This window comes from Callorhinchus milii, unplaced genomic scaffold, assembly GCF_018977255.1.
Source record: "Callorhinchus milii isolate IMCB2004 unplaced genomic scaffold, IMCB_Cmil_1.0 Scaffold883, whole genome shotgun sequence".
NCBI lineage: Eukaryota > Metazoa > Chordata > Chondrichthyes > Chimaeriformes > Callorhinchidae > Callorhinchus > Callorhinchus milii.
The window spans coordinates 10,525-24,032 of NW_024705624.1; the positions used below are offsets into that span (position 1 = coordinate 10,525).

At 47.0% G+C, this 13,508-nt stretch overlaps 1 protein-coding gene across 1 annotated transcript; it reads left to right on the forward strand.

The window, feature by feature from the left end:
* Positions 1 to 402: 402 nt before the first annotated feature.
* Positions 403 to 2,349, forward strand: LOC121852521. Its single transcript, XM_042346488.1, has one exon. The coding sequence runs from the start codon at positions 403 to 405 to the stop codon at positions 2,347 to 2,349; it is 1,947 nt and encodes a 648-aa protein (XP_042202422.1).
* The last annotated feature ends 11,159 nt before the right edge of the window (positions 2,350 to 13,508 follow it).

Sequence of the window (13,508 nt, forward strand, 5' to 3'; positions counted from 1 at the left end):
ACTCATCAGTACGATATAGCCACCAATGCTCCCTGCTGCAATGTCTGCCGATGGAGCCCATGAGCTTGGCTGAATGCCAACATAATTCAAACCTGTAAATGACGGAAACCATTGTTTCTGTTGAGTTGCCATTTTATCATCATTTCCATATTCGAATTTGAATTTCTGCTTTTGTATAAACAGTACTCAGTAGACTCTCAATTATCCACGCTAATGATGGGGAGAACAGCCGCGGATAATCCACAAATATCCAGTTTCGCGGATCTATATGCCAAAAACCACTAATATAGGTATCAATTAAAACTCATAAAATAAATGAGCAGATAAATCACTAAAAATTAAACTGACAATTTTAATTGTTACTCTTTCTATTTAGAACGAATACTAATGATCGACTGATCGATGCGCGTGCTCAGCGATAACACTTTCCTGCTCCCGTACGGAAGAGTCCGCCCACTAAGTGGACAGCAGCGGAGCCACACCACTCAAAATCAATCAAACTCCACCCACTGTTGTAAGATATGCGACTACTGTATTGTAGGTATAATGGCGGGATGTACCATTTCTCCATTGGCATTCATAATGGCAATGGAGGTTATCATCAGATCCTCAAAATGGGTTGCTGGTGGACAGCGAGTCGACTCTGGTTTTCGCCTCCCTCCACTCAGAGCCTACATGGACGACATTACAACATTGACCACCACTGTCCCATGCACCAGGAGACTGCTCAGAAAACTCGAGGAGAACATCAGCTGGGCCCGTATGAAGATTAAACCATCCAAGTCACGCAGCATCTCGATTGTGAAGGGAGTACTCTGTGACCTGAAATTCTTCATCGGAGATGACCAAATCCCAACAGTGTCTGAGCAGCCGGTAAAAAGCCTTGGAAGGTGGTATGATGCAAGCCTGAAGGACAAAGACCAGGTGCAACAGCTGCGCAAAGACATCAGTAGTAGCCTACAGTCCATCGACAACACCCAGCTACCTGGAAAGTTAAAGGCCTGGTGTCTGCAGTTTGGTCTCCTACCCCGGGTGTTGTGGCCCCTAGCAGTGTATGAGGTTCCAATCTCAACAGTGGAGAAGATGGAAAGAGGAGCCACGAGCTACTTAAAGAAGTGGCTCGGAGTTCCACGATGCCTTACCACCATAGGCCTCTATGGAGATGGTGTCCTCAAGCTGCCCCTCACCAGTCTAACCGAGGAATTCAAGTGTGCAAAAACCAGGCTCCAGATGACACTGAATGAATCTCGAGACCCAGTGGTGAGCAACAACGCGCCGACCTTGGCAACTGGGCGCAAATGGAGGCCAGGAAAAGCAGTCCAGGAGGCAACAGCAGCCCTCAGACATGCTGACATTGTGGGTCATGTTCAGCAAGGGAGAGGAGGCCTTGGGCTAACTAGCCGTGCTGCTTGGAGTAAGGCCACTGCACCAGAGCGGCGGAAGATGGTAGTGCAGGAAGTACGCCATCAGGAGGAGGCTGCAAGGTGGGCCAAGGCAGTCTCTCTTGCCAAACAAGGACAGTGGACTCGATGGGACAGTGTGGAGAAGAGGAAGATCAGCTGGAAGGATCTGTGGGCCATGGAAGCGAGGCGGTTGAGCTTTTCCATCAGAGCAACATATGACATCCTTCCAACACCAGTTAATCTTCACCAATGGTATGGTGAAGATCCGGACTGTGCCCTCTGTTCCATGCCAGCCAACCTCAGGCACATTCTCACAGGGTGTAAAACAAGCCTCACCCAAGGACGCTACACTTGGCGTCACAACCAAGTCCTTAAAAACCTTGCGTCCGCCCTGGAGGACAAGCGAGCTGCCACCAACTCCCTACCACCCCCAGCAGCATCACACCCCTTACGGACGACCTTTGTCCGCGAAGGGGCTAAACCACCGAAGAGCGGCTCTACACCAATAGAGCGAGACCAGCTGCGCTTGGCCCGCGACTGGAAAATGCTAGCTGACATTGGCCGGCAACTTGTGTTTCCTCCGGAGATCGCAACCACCACCCTAAGACCTGACATGGTGCTCTGGTCCCGTTCGCTCAAGAAGGTCTTCATCATTGAGCTCACAGTACCCTGGGAGGACTCAGTAGATGAGGCTTATGAGCGAAAACATCTGCGCTATGCCGATCTAGCTGCCGAAGCACGGCATCATGGCTGGAACACAGAAGTCCGACCAGTGGAGGTGGGCTGCAGAGGTTTTGTGGCAACATCTACAACCAGACTGCTTAGAGACCTGGGAATTAAGGGCCAGAGCCAGCGTTCGGCAATCAAAGCTGTATCGGAGGCGGCAGAAGGCAGCAGTCAGTGGCTCTGGATGAAGAGGAAAGACCCCAGCTGGGCCCCAAAGTGAGAGGGCCAGGAGGTATGCAGTCAACAATGCTTGACTCAGGGAGGAGGACGCCCCTGCCATGCATAGTCCCATGGGATGTTGGCTACCAACAACAAGGCAACTCCTATGACTAATTGGGAATGGGACGCAAGCGTAGGATTGATCACCCTGTCGCTGGCCGCCTTTGGGGAGGGTGTATAGTATGAAAGGCCGAAACACCCTAGGAACCAAAGGTCACTACTGACGATGCGCTCCCCAAATTTCACCAGGCTCACTGTTCATGAACTCTTGGAAGTGCTTGCACAAAGGATAGTAACATCTCATCCTGTGTTCTTTGGAATCTGGACAAAGGTGCTCCGGAGCGGCTGCTGACCGACCAGGGCAAAAATGTTTCCGGCAAACTACTCCAACAAGTTTGTGAGCTCCTGGGCACGAAGAAAATTCGTACCTCCCCGTATCACCGCAAACTGACGGGATGGTCGAGCGTCTGCATCGAACCATCACGTCAATGTTGTCACAGCAGGTTTCGGACTCACAGACCGATTGGGACCTGAAAATTCAAGGGGTCTTGGCGGCATACCGGATGGCACCCCATGCAGCTACGGGATTTTCCCCCTTCTACCTCATGTACGGCCGCGAACCTGACCCGCCTGTTCGTGCCCAGCTGCAGATCCCCGCGCCGCAGGGTAAAACTAAATTGGCTGACCATGTAAAATTTAATCTGGCCAAATTAACAGAGGCACGGGATGCTGCCATGCAAAACTCTGACCTCCGTCAGAAAGCGAATGAGCGGCTCAGACTGGGTCGGGCGCACATGCTGCAGTGAAGCCGGGGGACAAGGCATGGCTGCACTGTCCCAGGTGCCACTTGCAACCTCCTCTAAGCTGGTGCGGCCGTGGCGGGGCCCTGTGGAGGTGGTCGAGGTTTTGCGACCGCAGTGCGTGCGCATCAAATGGGGAAGCGGCGGTGGTTCGTGCACCCCTCTAGATTAAAACCCTTCGTTGCGGTACACATCCCCACTTCACACACGCGTGGCCAAACATGTGGGGGGTCGACCGACTCGCTGGGTCCGTCTCTGTCGCTCTCACCTAATGCCTTGCCGGCTGTGCCACCTCCAGGTGCATCAGGAGTGACGGGCTCACGCCCGATCACCCCTCCTGGGGATGCCAAGGGTCACGCGGCATCGGATGAGGACTCACTCCGAGACGGACAGTTGCCACCTGACGGTCCGCCACCCGGGGTTACCCCGTGTGAGGGGCCCGCTGCAAGGACGCGCGCTAAAATGCGCAGACTGTTGTGAGGCCGGAAGATGTGTACATAGGTTGTGTTCATTGTGTGTTGTGTTGGTGGTGTGTTCCCTGCTCATTGGATGTACATATGTTGGGTTCACCATGTGTTGTGTGTGTGGTGTGTTCCCTGCTCATTGGATGTACATATGTTGGGTTCACCATGTGTTGTGTGTGTGTGGTGGGTTCCCTGCAAATTGTATATAGGCTGTTTTTACGGAATTCGTATTTATTCGGGGGGGGGGGGGTGCGTCGGGTTGTTTTCTCTTCTTGCTGTTGCGTTCTTGTTGTGTTCTTGTTGTTGTTCTTGTTATTGTTGAAAAATAGTGAGGCACACGCGCGGTCAGGGGGTAAATGCACTTTTATTGTCATTTTTTTTTGTATGTTGGCAGCCGGGACGGCTGCAAGCTATGCGGGGGGGGGGGGGGGGGGGCGGGGGCGGTGATGTAGGGGTGTTAGAGAGAGAGCCCGTTATGCATGGCAGCTTATGGCAAACAAACACAGTGGGCGGGGCTACGTGAGTGCACGGGGAGGTGCTCTCTATGACGTCCGCGCCAGGCACCCTGGGGGGGCTGATTCGGAGTTATGATCCCCCGGGGCCCCACCCCTCAGCGGGGGGTTGGGTATAAAAGGGGATGTGTCGGAGGGCTCGGGGAGAGATGTTAAGCTAACCAGTGAAGACTGAAGACGTCTTAGCTAGAGCCCTGGACTCCCCTGGTTCGCCGTCCTTATCAGGGCCGAACAGGACCGAGCCAGCGGCGTGGTCCCGAGAGCCAGAGCCGGTGCTCTTGTCAGAGCTGGTCTGTGACTCAGGGTACCGGGCCCGACTTACCAGTGTCGGGCCAGATAGCCTTCCTAGCCCGTTAGTGGAGGACTAGGAGGCAGGCTAGGAGTAGCTAGCGCGTGTATCCCCAGCTAGCCGGGTGAGGGGGCCGATACCCCCTCTAGTGTTGTATGCCACTACCGTGCTGTGTGAAATAAACCCGTGTGCCTCCAACTCCGGCGTCCAAGAGTCGTGAACTCTATTACACATTGGAGAAACCAAACGACATGTCTCGGACCGCATCCGTGAACATAAAGCAGACTTGAAACACGGTAGGACAAACACCTCAGCCGTGGCAGATCACTGTTACAATTCAGTGGGCTCACATGATATTGACTTCTCCAAGACAGAGGTTCTCTGCAAGCCATCTGGCTACCATGAGAGATTCGTTCATGAGGCGATCCACATATACAAACACAGAGACAATTTCAACCGAGAAGATGGATTCTGGCTCAGCAATCATTGGAAGGACGTAATAAACCATTTCGGATCTTAACTGATTGTGTTCACGTTTACGGTGACTTTCAGACCGCGTTCCACTCACTGGCATTGACTATATATCTTGTATTCTCCGCAGGGAATGGATTCTTTGCTCCGCTGCAAGTCTCCTACCACTACTCTCCCATTGACATATTTCGTTGCTTCCTCTTAGTATCTTTCACACGACGGTCAATGGTGCAGTGTATAGTGGATTGTATAATTATAAATAGTATAAAATTGTAATGCTTTATACAATGTACAAAGTAATATATAGTATCGTAATTGTATAGTGAATATACAGCAGTGTGATATACATTAGGGTGGATAGAATAATACATAGTGTAATATTACAATGTATAAGGTATAGGGTGATGTATAGCAATACAGTATATAATTTAATGTTGGGTTTGTCTATGGCAGTATATAGTACGGTGTAGTCATATTCTTAGGTTTTTTCGGTAAAGTAGGTAAAACATTAAAATTAATAAAAGTAAAATAAAATAAAAAATCACGACGTTTCGGAGGCAACACAAGCTTCAGTCTTCAAGTGGAATCGTCACAGCCACGACAGCTTTATCAAGTAAATGAGAGATTGCAGGAGCTACCACTCCGTTTATATAATGGTTGGAGAAGGGGGGGGGTAAGGGCCAAGTACAGCACACTTTTTATTAATATGGTAAGGTGAGGCTTAAGAGGGTGAGCCTTTGCTATGGAGAGGTACGGTTTGTGACTAAACCTGTGACAAGGAGAAAACCACTAAACATGGTAAACCTGTAATAGTTGTCTGTCAAATAAGATTGGCAAATAAGTGTAGTTAAATCTTTTTTGCATGGTTAATCACATCTTTCCAATGATTACTCAGTTTGTAACCGTCATCACGGTTGAAATTATGTTGTGTTTGTATATTTGTATGGCTTCGTGTACAAACCTTTGATGGTAGCCAGGAGGTTTGCAGAGAACCTTTGTCTCGGAAAAGACAATTTCATGAGAGCCACCGAGTTGTAGCAATGATCGGCAACGGCCGAAGAATCAGTTCTGCCGTGTTTCAGATCTGACTTGTGCTCGCGGACACGATCAGCAACATGACGTTTCGTTTCTCCAATGTAGCAATCACCACAAATGCAACTCAATTTGTAGACTCCAGGATACTGTAAGTCAGGAACGACATCCTTCACAGATGGAATCAAATCACGGATTTTATGCACTGTACTGAATCGGACTTAGATCTTATGTTTGTTTAGAATTTTGGAGATCTTTTTGGTCACACCTGCTATGTATGGTAACGTGATAGTTTTTGGTCGGAGTTTCATGTGGCTGTTTCTGTGTGGTGGAGAAACAGCTTGGCGGATAGTGCAGTCAGAGTATCAAATCTAGAAGTACGGTGTAGACTCGTGTATTGTAAGAGAATAAAGTTTAGCTGGAAGCATATTATATTTTTTGCGACATAGAATTGTAATGTATTACTTACTGTTAGTAAACTCATCTTATTGGAGAGTATATTTAGTATACTGATGATACTATGTAGTTTATACTTTAGTTGTTTACGTGGTGGTTTAGTTACTGCAGCTACATACTATTAACACTCCTTCCCTTTATTAATGTTAACCCTATCTCTCCCTTTGATGCTGCTAATCCTGCATAATGCACGGCATAATGACTTTAAACCCCTTGCCAAACCTCCTACGCATTTCACAAGTAGTACTAATCGCATATCTGCATTTCACATAAATATGCTAAATTCCTCTTGATATGCAAATTATTTTGTCAAGGCGCTCTTCGCCCCTCCATCCCAGCTTAAATAGTCGCTCCAAGCCTGGGGCGTGTCATTTAGACTCTTGTCTTCTCGACAGACCTGTTCTCCACCTGAGGACGGCTGCTTGCATTGTGGGCGAAACGTCGTGAGAATTATTTGATTATGTTTTATTTTTATTATTTTATTATTTCCATTCTACGTGACTACCGAAAGAACCTAGAAGATGAATCCCTGCAGTCACGAAAGCTTAATTCAAAAGGTTTAGGATGATAATTCGTTTTTTACACTTCTATCTGGCAACAAAACTGACACCTTTTTTTACAAGGAGTCATGTTTGCATGGACCACAATACCTGCAGCCATAATGCAAAAAAAAACACAACTCTGATAATATATGCACTGTCCTTGAAGTTGATTGGTCCACACCCGAGACAGCTTTCCTTAGAGCTTAGTCTCACATGGGTTGGACCAGATGACGCCAAAAGGTGCACAACTCAAAGGGTGTGGACCAATCAACTTCAAGGACATTGCATATATTATCAGTTATGTTTTTTGTTTGCATTATGGCTGCAGGTACCATTCTTGGATCTTTTTATCGCAAACATGACTCCTTGTAAAAAAGGTGTCAGTTTTGTTGCCAGATAGAAGGGTAAAAAAAACATTTATCATATTTTTTGCTGGCAAATGTGGTTCCAATGGTCTAAATGCTTACCCCGAGCTCTCATACTCTGATGGTGCATTGCAGAATCAAACTTGGGTCACTGTTTTCGTAGTGCAGTGCGCTAACCGCTACACTACCGCTTCCCACAAAGATGAAGAATCTGTCGTATAGCCTTAACAGACTTATGGGGCAATGGCTGTTTTGTGAGCACCTATGAACGCCGGAACGGCACACGAGGGGTGGGTGGCCAGCACCACGCCCGACCGCCTTTGTCTCCCTAGTGGTGATGTTTATGCATCGTATCAGGTACTCATTTGAGGCTGAGTCGACCTAGGGGAGGCCCAGGACCAGTTCAGATAATTGTCACTGGTGTTGACCATGAGCGGGAATCGAACTCGGGTCGCCAGGTTCGTAGCGCAGCACGCTAACCACTACACTACCGCTCCCCACAATGTTTCAGTTAGTAAATTCAAGTACTCCTTTTGTTCAAATGGTGGTGTTTCTGATATTCGAAATAGGTGAAGAGACTGAAACTGGATTTATGTTTGAGGAAAAGATCATGATCGTTTTTTTAAGATTCACGAGGATGACAATTGATGTTTAATTAAATTGAAATCGTGTTGTTTTCATGGAGAAATTTTAGACAGATGCCATCCAGGCATCCACCCTATGACCAGACTCCGCCATCCACACTTGTCTCTCGCTGCCTCGTAGCTGGCCACATGGCCTACCAACTCTGGACCAATTCTTCAACCACATCAATTCCATACACCCAGCCATCAAATTCACCATGGAGGTGGAAAGGATGGCAAGTTACCATTCTTGGATCTTTTTATCGAAAAGAGACCTGATGGCTCAATGGGACACTGTCCATCCACACTTGTCTCTCGCTGCCTCTCGTAGCTGGGTTAGTGCAAGGCCAGTGGTGTTCCAGATGTTGTCCATCCACCTCCTCTCGAGGTCAACCTCTGCCCTTGCTACCTTCTCAATTCCGAAGCAAGACCCATTCCTCTAGTCCAGAGGTCCTCATAACGTGTCCAAAGTATGTCAATATCTGATTCACGAATAAGGCCTCGACTAGGAGAGTAAGACCATCCTCTCTTAGGACGAACATGTTTGATATTTTGGCTGTCCATGGTATACGTAGCATTCTTCTCCAGCACCAATTCTCAAATGCACTTTCGCTCACTCAATCTCAGTGTCCATGACTGACATCCATATAGAGCAACAGGAAATACCAGAGCTTTGAAAAGCCTCTTCTTGGTGTTTATGGTAAAGCCCTTGTCTCTCCATATCTTATTATACTGTGGCATAGCTGTTCTACCGAGAACTAGCTGCCTTCTGATCTCGTAGCTACACTCCCCATCTTCAGCAGTCAAGGAGCCCAGGAATACATTTTTCACAACTTTGATTGGTTTATTTTCCAGACTAAATGAGTTTAGTTCGGTCGCCATTACCTTTGTTTTTTGGAGAATCCAGCCTTCTCACTAGCTTCGTTAACATTTACCAACAGGGTCATCATTTTAGCTGGCTATTTGATAGTAGGGTGGTAATTCTAGATTTGAAGCTTTCGTGACTGCAAGGATTCATATTCTTAGGTTTTTTCGGTAAAGTCACGTAGGAATTTTTAAAAATTAATTAATAAAAGTAAAATTAGTAAAATAAAATAAAAATTAGTTTACTTTTATTAATTTTTATTTTTTATCTACGTGACTTTACAGAAAAAAAACCTTAGAATAGGGTGGTATCATCAACATATCTTAAGTTATTTATTCTTCAGCCTCCAATCTTCACACCTGCTTTGATAGAATCCAGGCATGTCTCTTGCATAATGCGCTCACTGTACAAATTTAATACTCTTTGGTTCTTTCGGTAAAGTCACGTAGAAAAAAATCACGACGTTTCGATCGCAACACAAGCAATCGTCTTCAGGTGAAAAGAAATACAGCAGGTGAACTGCTGAGGCAGGAGAAATATAGCGGAGAGCTGCTGCAACAAGAGGTTATATAGGTTTGAGATGGGTGCAACCCAAGCGGAAGTGGGCGGGGCTAGAGATGGAATTTGCATGTAAATGTAAGATCGGAGAGCCTGAAATACCTCACGACTACGGTGTTGAAGAGGCGGCCATTGTATTTCTAGAGATTAGCATGTCAATCTGTAATTTGCATGTAAATGTAAGATCGGAGAGCCTGATATACTTCACGACAACGGTGTTGAAGAGGCGGCCATTGTATTGCTAGAGATTAGAGATGAGCATGTCAATGTGAGATGGCTTCCGCAAGCAGCGGCTGTGTTAATAAGAAGATTGGCATGTCAGTGTCAGAGAACCGGGCACAATGCCACCTCGTGGGCAACAAAATCTGCGGTGTTGGCCGCTGCACTGAGAGAGACCAGTATGTCAACGCAAGAGAACCACCGCAACGGTGGCCTTGTCAGTGAGACATTCAGCCTATTAAACAACGAGAGCCACCGCCACATCGAGGAAAAGGGAGCAGCGGCTATGTTAGTGAGAAATTTAGCCTGTTAATGTAAATACATTTAACAAGGTAATGTAACTCAGAGAGTCGGGAATAACTGCTAACATCGGCAGGTAGGATGGAAGCATCACAGCCAGTTATGACTTTACCTGGTTAATAACGTCCTTTCAATTATTGCTCAGTTGTACCCATCTTCTCGGTTGAAATTGTGTCTGTTTATATATCTGGATGGCTTCATGAACAAATCTTTGTTGATAGCTAGTGGGTTTGCAGAGTACCTTCGTCTTGGAGAAATCTATTTCATGTGTGCCCACCGCGTTAAAATAATGATCAGCCACGGCCGAGGTATTGGTCCTACCGTGTTTCAGATCCGCCTTGTGTTCTCGAACACGTTCTGAGACATGTCGCTTAGTTTCCCCAATGTAACTACTGCCGCAGACACAGCCTAGTTTGTAGACGCCGGGGTATTGCATGTCAGGGATCACATCCTTCACAGATGGGATAAGATCACAAATTTAATGTACTGTATTGAATCGAACCTGGATCTTGAGTTTGCTCATGATTTTGGAAATCTTTTTGGTGACCCATGCTATGTATGGCAAGGTGATGGTTTTGATTGGATCCTCAGATGGTTCTCTCCTAATGGTTGGGGTGGCAGCTTTACGGATTGTGCAGTCCGAATATCTATTCATCTTGAGGGCTTGGTGTACGTGCTCCAGTTCACTGGCTAGGTGGTGATGGTCAGAAATGCAATGAGCCCTATGGTGTAGAGTTTTGATGAGGGAATTCACCTGGGCTGGATGGTGGTGGGAGTCAGGTTTTAAATAGGCATCCGTGTGGGTGGCTTTCCTGTAGATAGTGTCCCAATGAGCCATCTGGTTACTTTTTGATTAAAACATCCAAGAATGGTAACTTGCCATCCTTTTCACCTCCATGGTGAATTTGATGGCTGGGTGTATTAATTAATGTGGTTGAAGAATTGGTTCAGTGCTGGCAGGCCATGTGGCCAGATGACAAATGTATCATCTACGTATCTCTTCCACAAGGAAGGACGTAGGATGGATGCCTGGATGGCATCTGTCTCCATTAAAATATTGGCTACCACTGGAGACAAGGGAGAACCCATTGAGGTACCTTCAACTTATTCTTTGGTTTTTCGGTAAAGTCACGTATAAAAATAAAATAATAAATTAAATAATAGCATACGACGTTTCGATTGCAACACAAGCAATCATCATCAGGTATAATAAAATAGCGACATAGAATATAACCAGAAAACTATAGACAGACATATAAGCAGACAGATATCACCAAGATACATAGAGAGAGCAACCCAGGTACAGAGAGAGGTGATCGTCTCTGTGGGGTGGCCTTAAATAGACAGAGGGGGGCGGAGGCAGAGAGAGGGAGGGGTAGGGAAAACATTTACATGTCAATGAGTACGAAGGGAGGGGAGTAAGGTAAGCAGGCTTAGAGGGAGACAGAACACACTAAATTAAATAACCTAGCAAAGTATCGAAGGTTATTTAATTTAGTGTGTTCTGTCTCCCTCTAAGCGACATGTAAATGTTTTCCCTACCCCCTCCCTCTCTCTGCCTCCGCCCCCCTCTGTCTATTTAAGGCCACCCCACAGAGACGATCACCTCTCTCTGTACCTGGGTTGCTCTCTCTATGTATCTTGGTGATATCTGTCTGCTTATATGTCTGTCTATAGTTTTCTGGTTATATTCTATGTCGCTATTTTATTATACCTGATGATGATTGCTTGTGTTGCAATCGAAACGTCGTATGCTATTATTTAATTTATTATTTTATTTTTATACGTGACTTTACCGAAAAAACCAAAGAATAATTCCTGCAGTCACGAAAGCTCCAAAATTAAGATTGTACCTTCAACTTGTTTGTAGAATGTACCATTCCAGGTGAAGTATATTCTTGGTGAGGCAGTATCTCACCAGGGCCGGTACATCAGCATTCAGTCCTTGTTGGACCAAATCTTCGATGATTGCAATGGTGTCAGGCACAGGAACTTTAGTAAACAAAGAAACTACATCGAAACTGACAAGCAAATCACCTGGAGATAGTGAGATGTCTTTAATTAGAGATACCAAGTGAGCTGAATTAAGTACAGCTGAGGTGGTCTTGCCAGTGAATAGAAGCAGTGTCTCAGACAGAAATCGGGCCAGTTTATAGGTGGGTGAGTCAATGGTGGAGACGATAGGACAGAGTGGTGTACCTATTCTATTTCTTATTTATATAGCACCCTTTCCAGGGCACTTTACAATGAATTTTAACTGTTTGCCGATAGGTTTCCAGACAGCGCCAGCCACTTTTCAATGGTTGATGGAGTTGGTCCTGACAGGTCTTCAATGGGACGTCTTTTTTGATTTACTTGGACGACTTCATCATTTTTGGGCGGTCTTTTGAGGAACATTTACAGCAGTTGGCACTGGTTTTTTCAAGCATTCAGGGGGCAAGCCTGAAGCTTAAACTGTCTAAGTGCCACCTAGCGCAGTCCTCTGTCAAATATTTGGGGCACGTCAGCATGGCAGGTGTGGCCACATACCCCGACAAGACTCACTGTGTTCATGACTGACCCCACACCCGTCTCAGTATCGGATGTTCGGAGGTTTGTTTGATTTGTGTCATACTATCGCCGTTTTGTACTGGATTTTTCCGCCATTGCGAAGCCATTCCATGCGCTTACTGCCAAGGGTCAGAAGTTTCACTGGGGTCCTGAGGAGGATTTGGCCTTTAGGAATTTGCGAGGGTTTCTTATGGATATTCTGGCACTGGCTTAGCCTGATTTTTAGTTGCCTTTTATATTGGACACGGATGCCAGCGATATGCGGTTTGGGGCATGTTATCGCAGGCCCAGTCTGACCGGAAAGTCGTGATCGCCTATGGCAGTTGGGTGCTGTCACCGGCTGAACAGCGGTACTCCGTCATGCGCCGGGAACCCCTAACAGTTGTACATTTCGTCTGCCGATTCCGCCCTTATACGGCCAACGATTTGTGGAGAGGACCGACCATGCGGCGCTGCAGTTTTCATTCGGCAATCAACATCCTTCGGGCCAGATGGACAGATGGATTGAGTGCCTGCAGGAAATCTCTTATGACGTGGTCCACAGGAAAGTGATGCGCTACGCCAAGCAGGATGCCTTGTCGGGCTTGCCAGCTAGGACGGCTTGCACTTGCTCTGGGGGTCTGGTAGATGCAGGCCAGCTCCTAATGATACGCCGAGCCTTGTAACGCCGATCGACACGCATGCAGGCTCCTCCAAGGCTACGTTGATGGACTGTGATATAGGGCTTAGCCGGGAGGATTTGTTGCGGTTGCAAATGGAAGATGACATGTTAGCGTCGTTTCGTGCCCTGGTTCACTCTCGCCCCCCAAGTCGATTCTTGCTGCGGCGTCATTTGCGAATGTTAATGGCCTGCTTATGCGATGGGAACTCGACACCCAGCGTCACTGGCTGGTTGTTCCTATATCCGTACGGGAACGGCTGGTGGCGGAGGTTCATTGTCACCGTCTCCTGCACTTGGGTGAATGCAAGACGCTCGCCACGCTTAGAAGTCACTACTTCTGGCCAGGCATGTCAGCAGATGTACGCACGTAGATAGCCACGTGTGCTGAATGTGCTCGCCTTGTGACAGTGCCATTGCAATCTATCGCTGTCTCCCAGGTGAATGAGCTGGTGG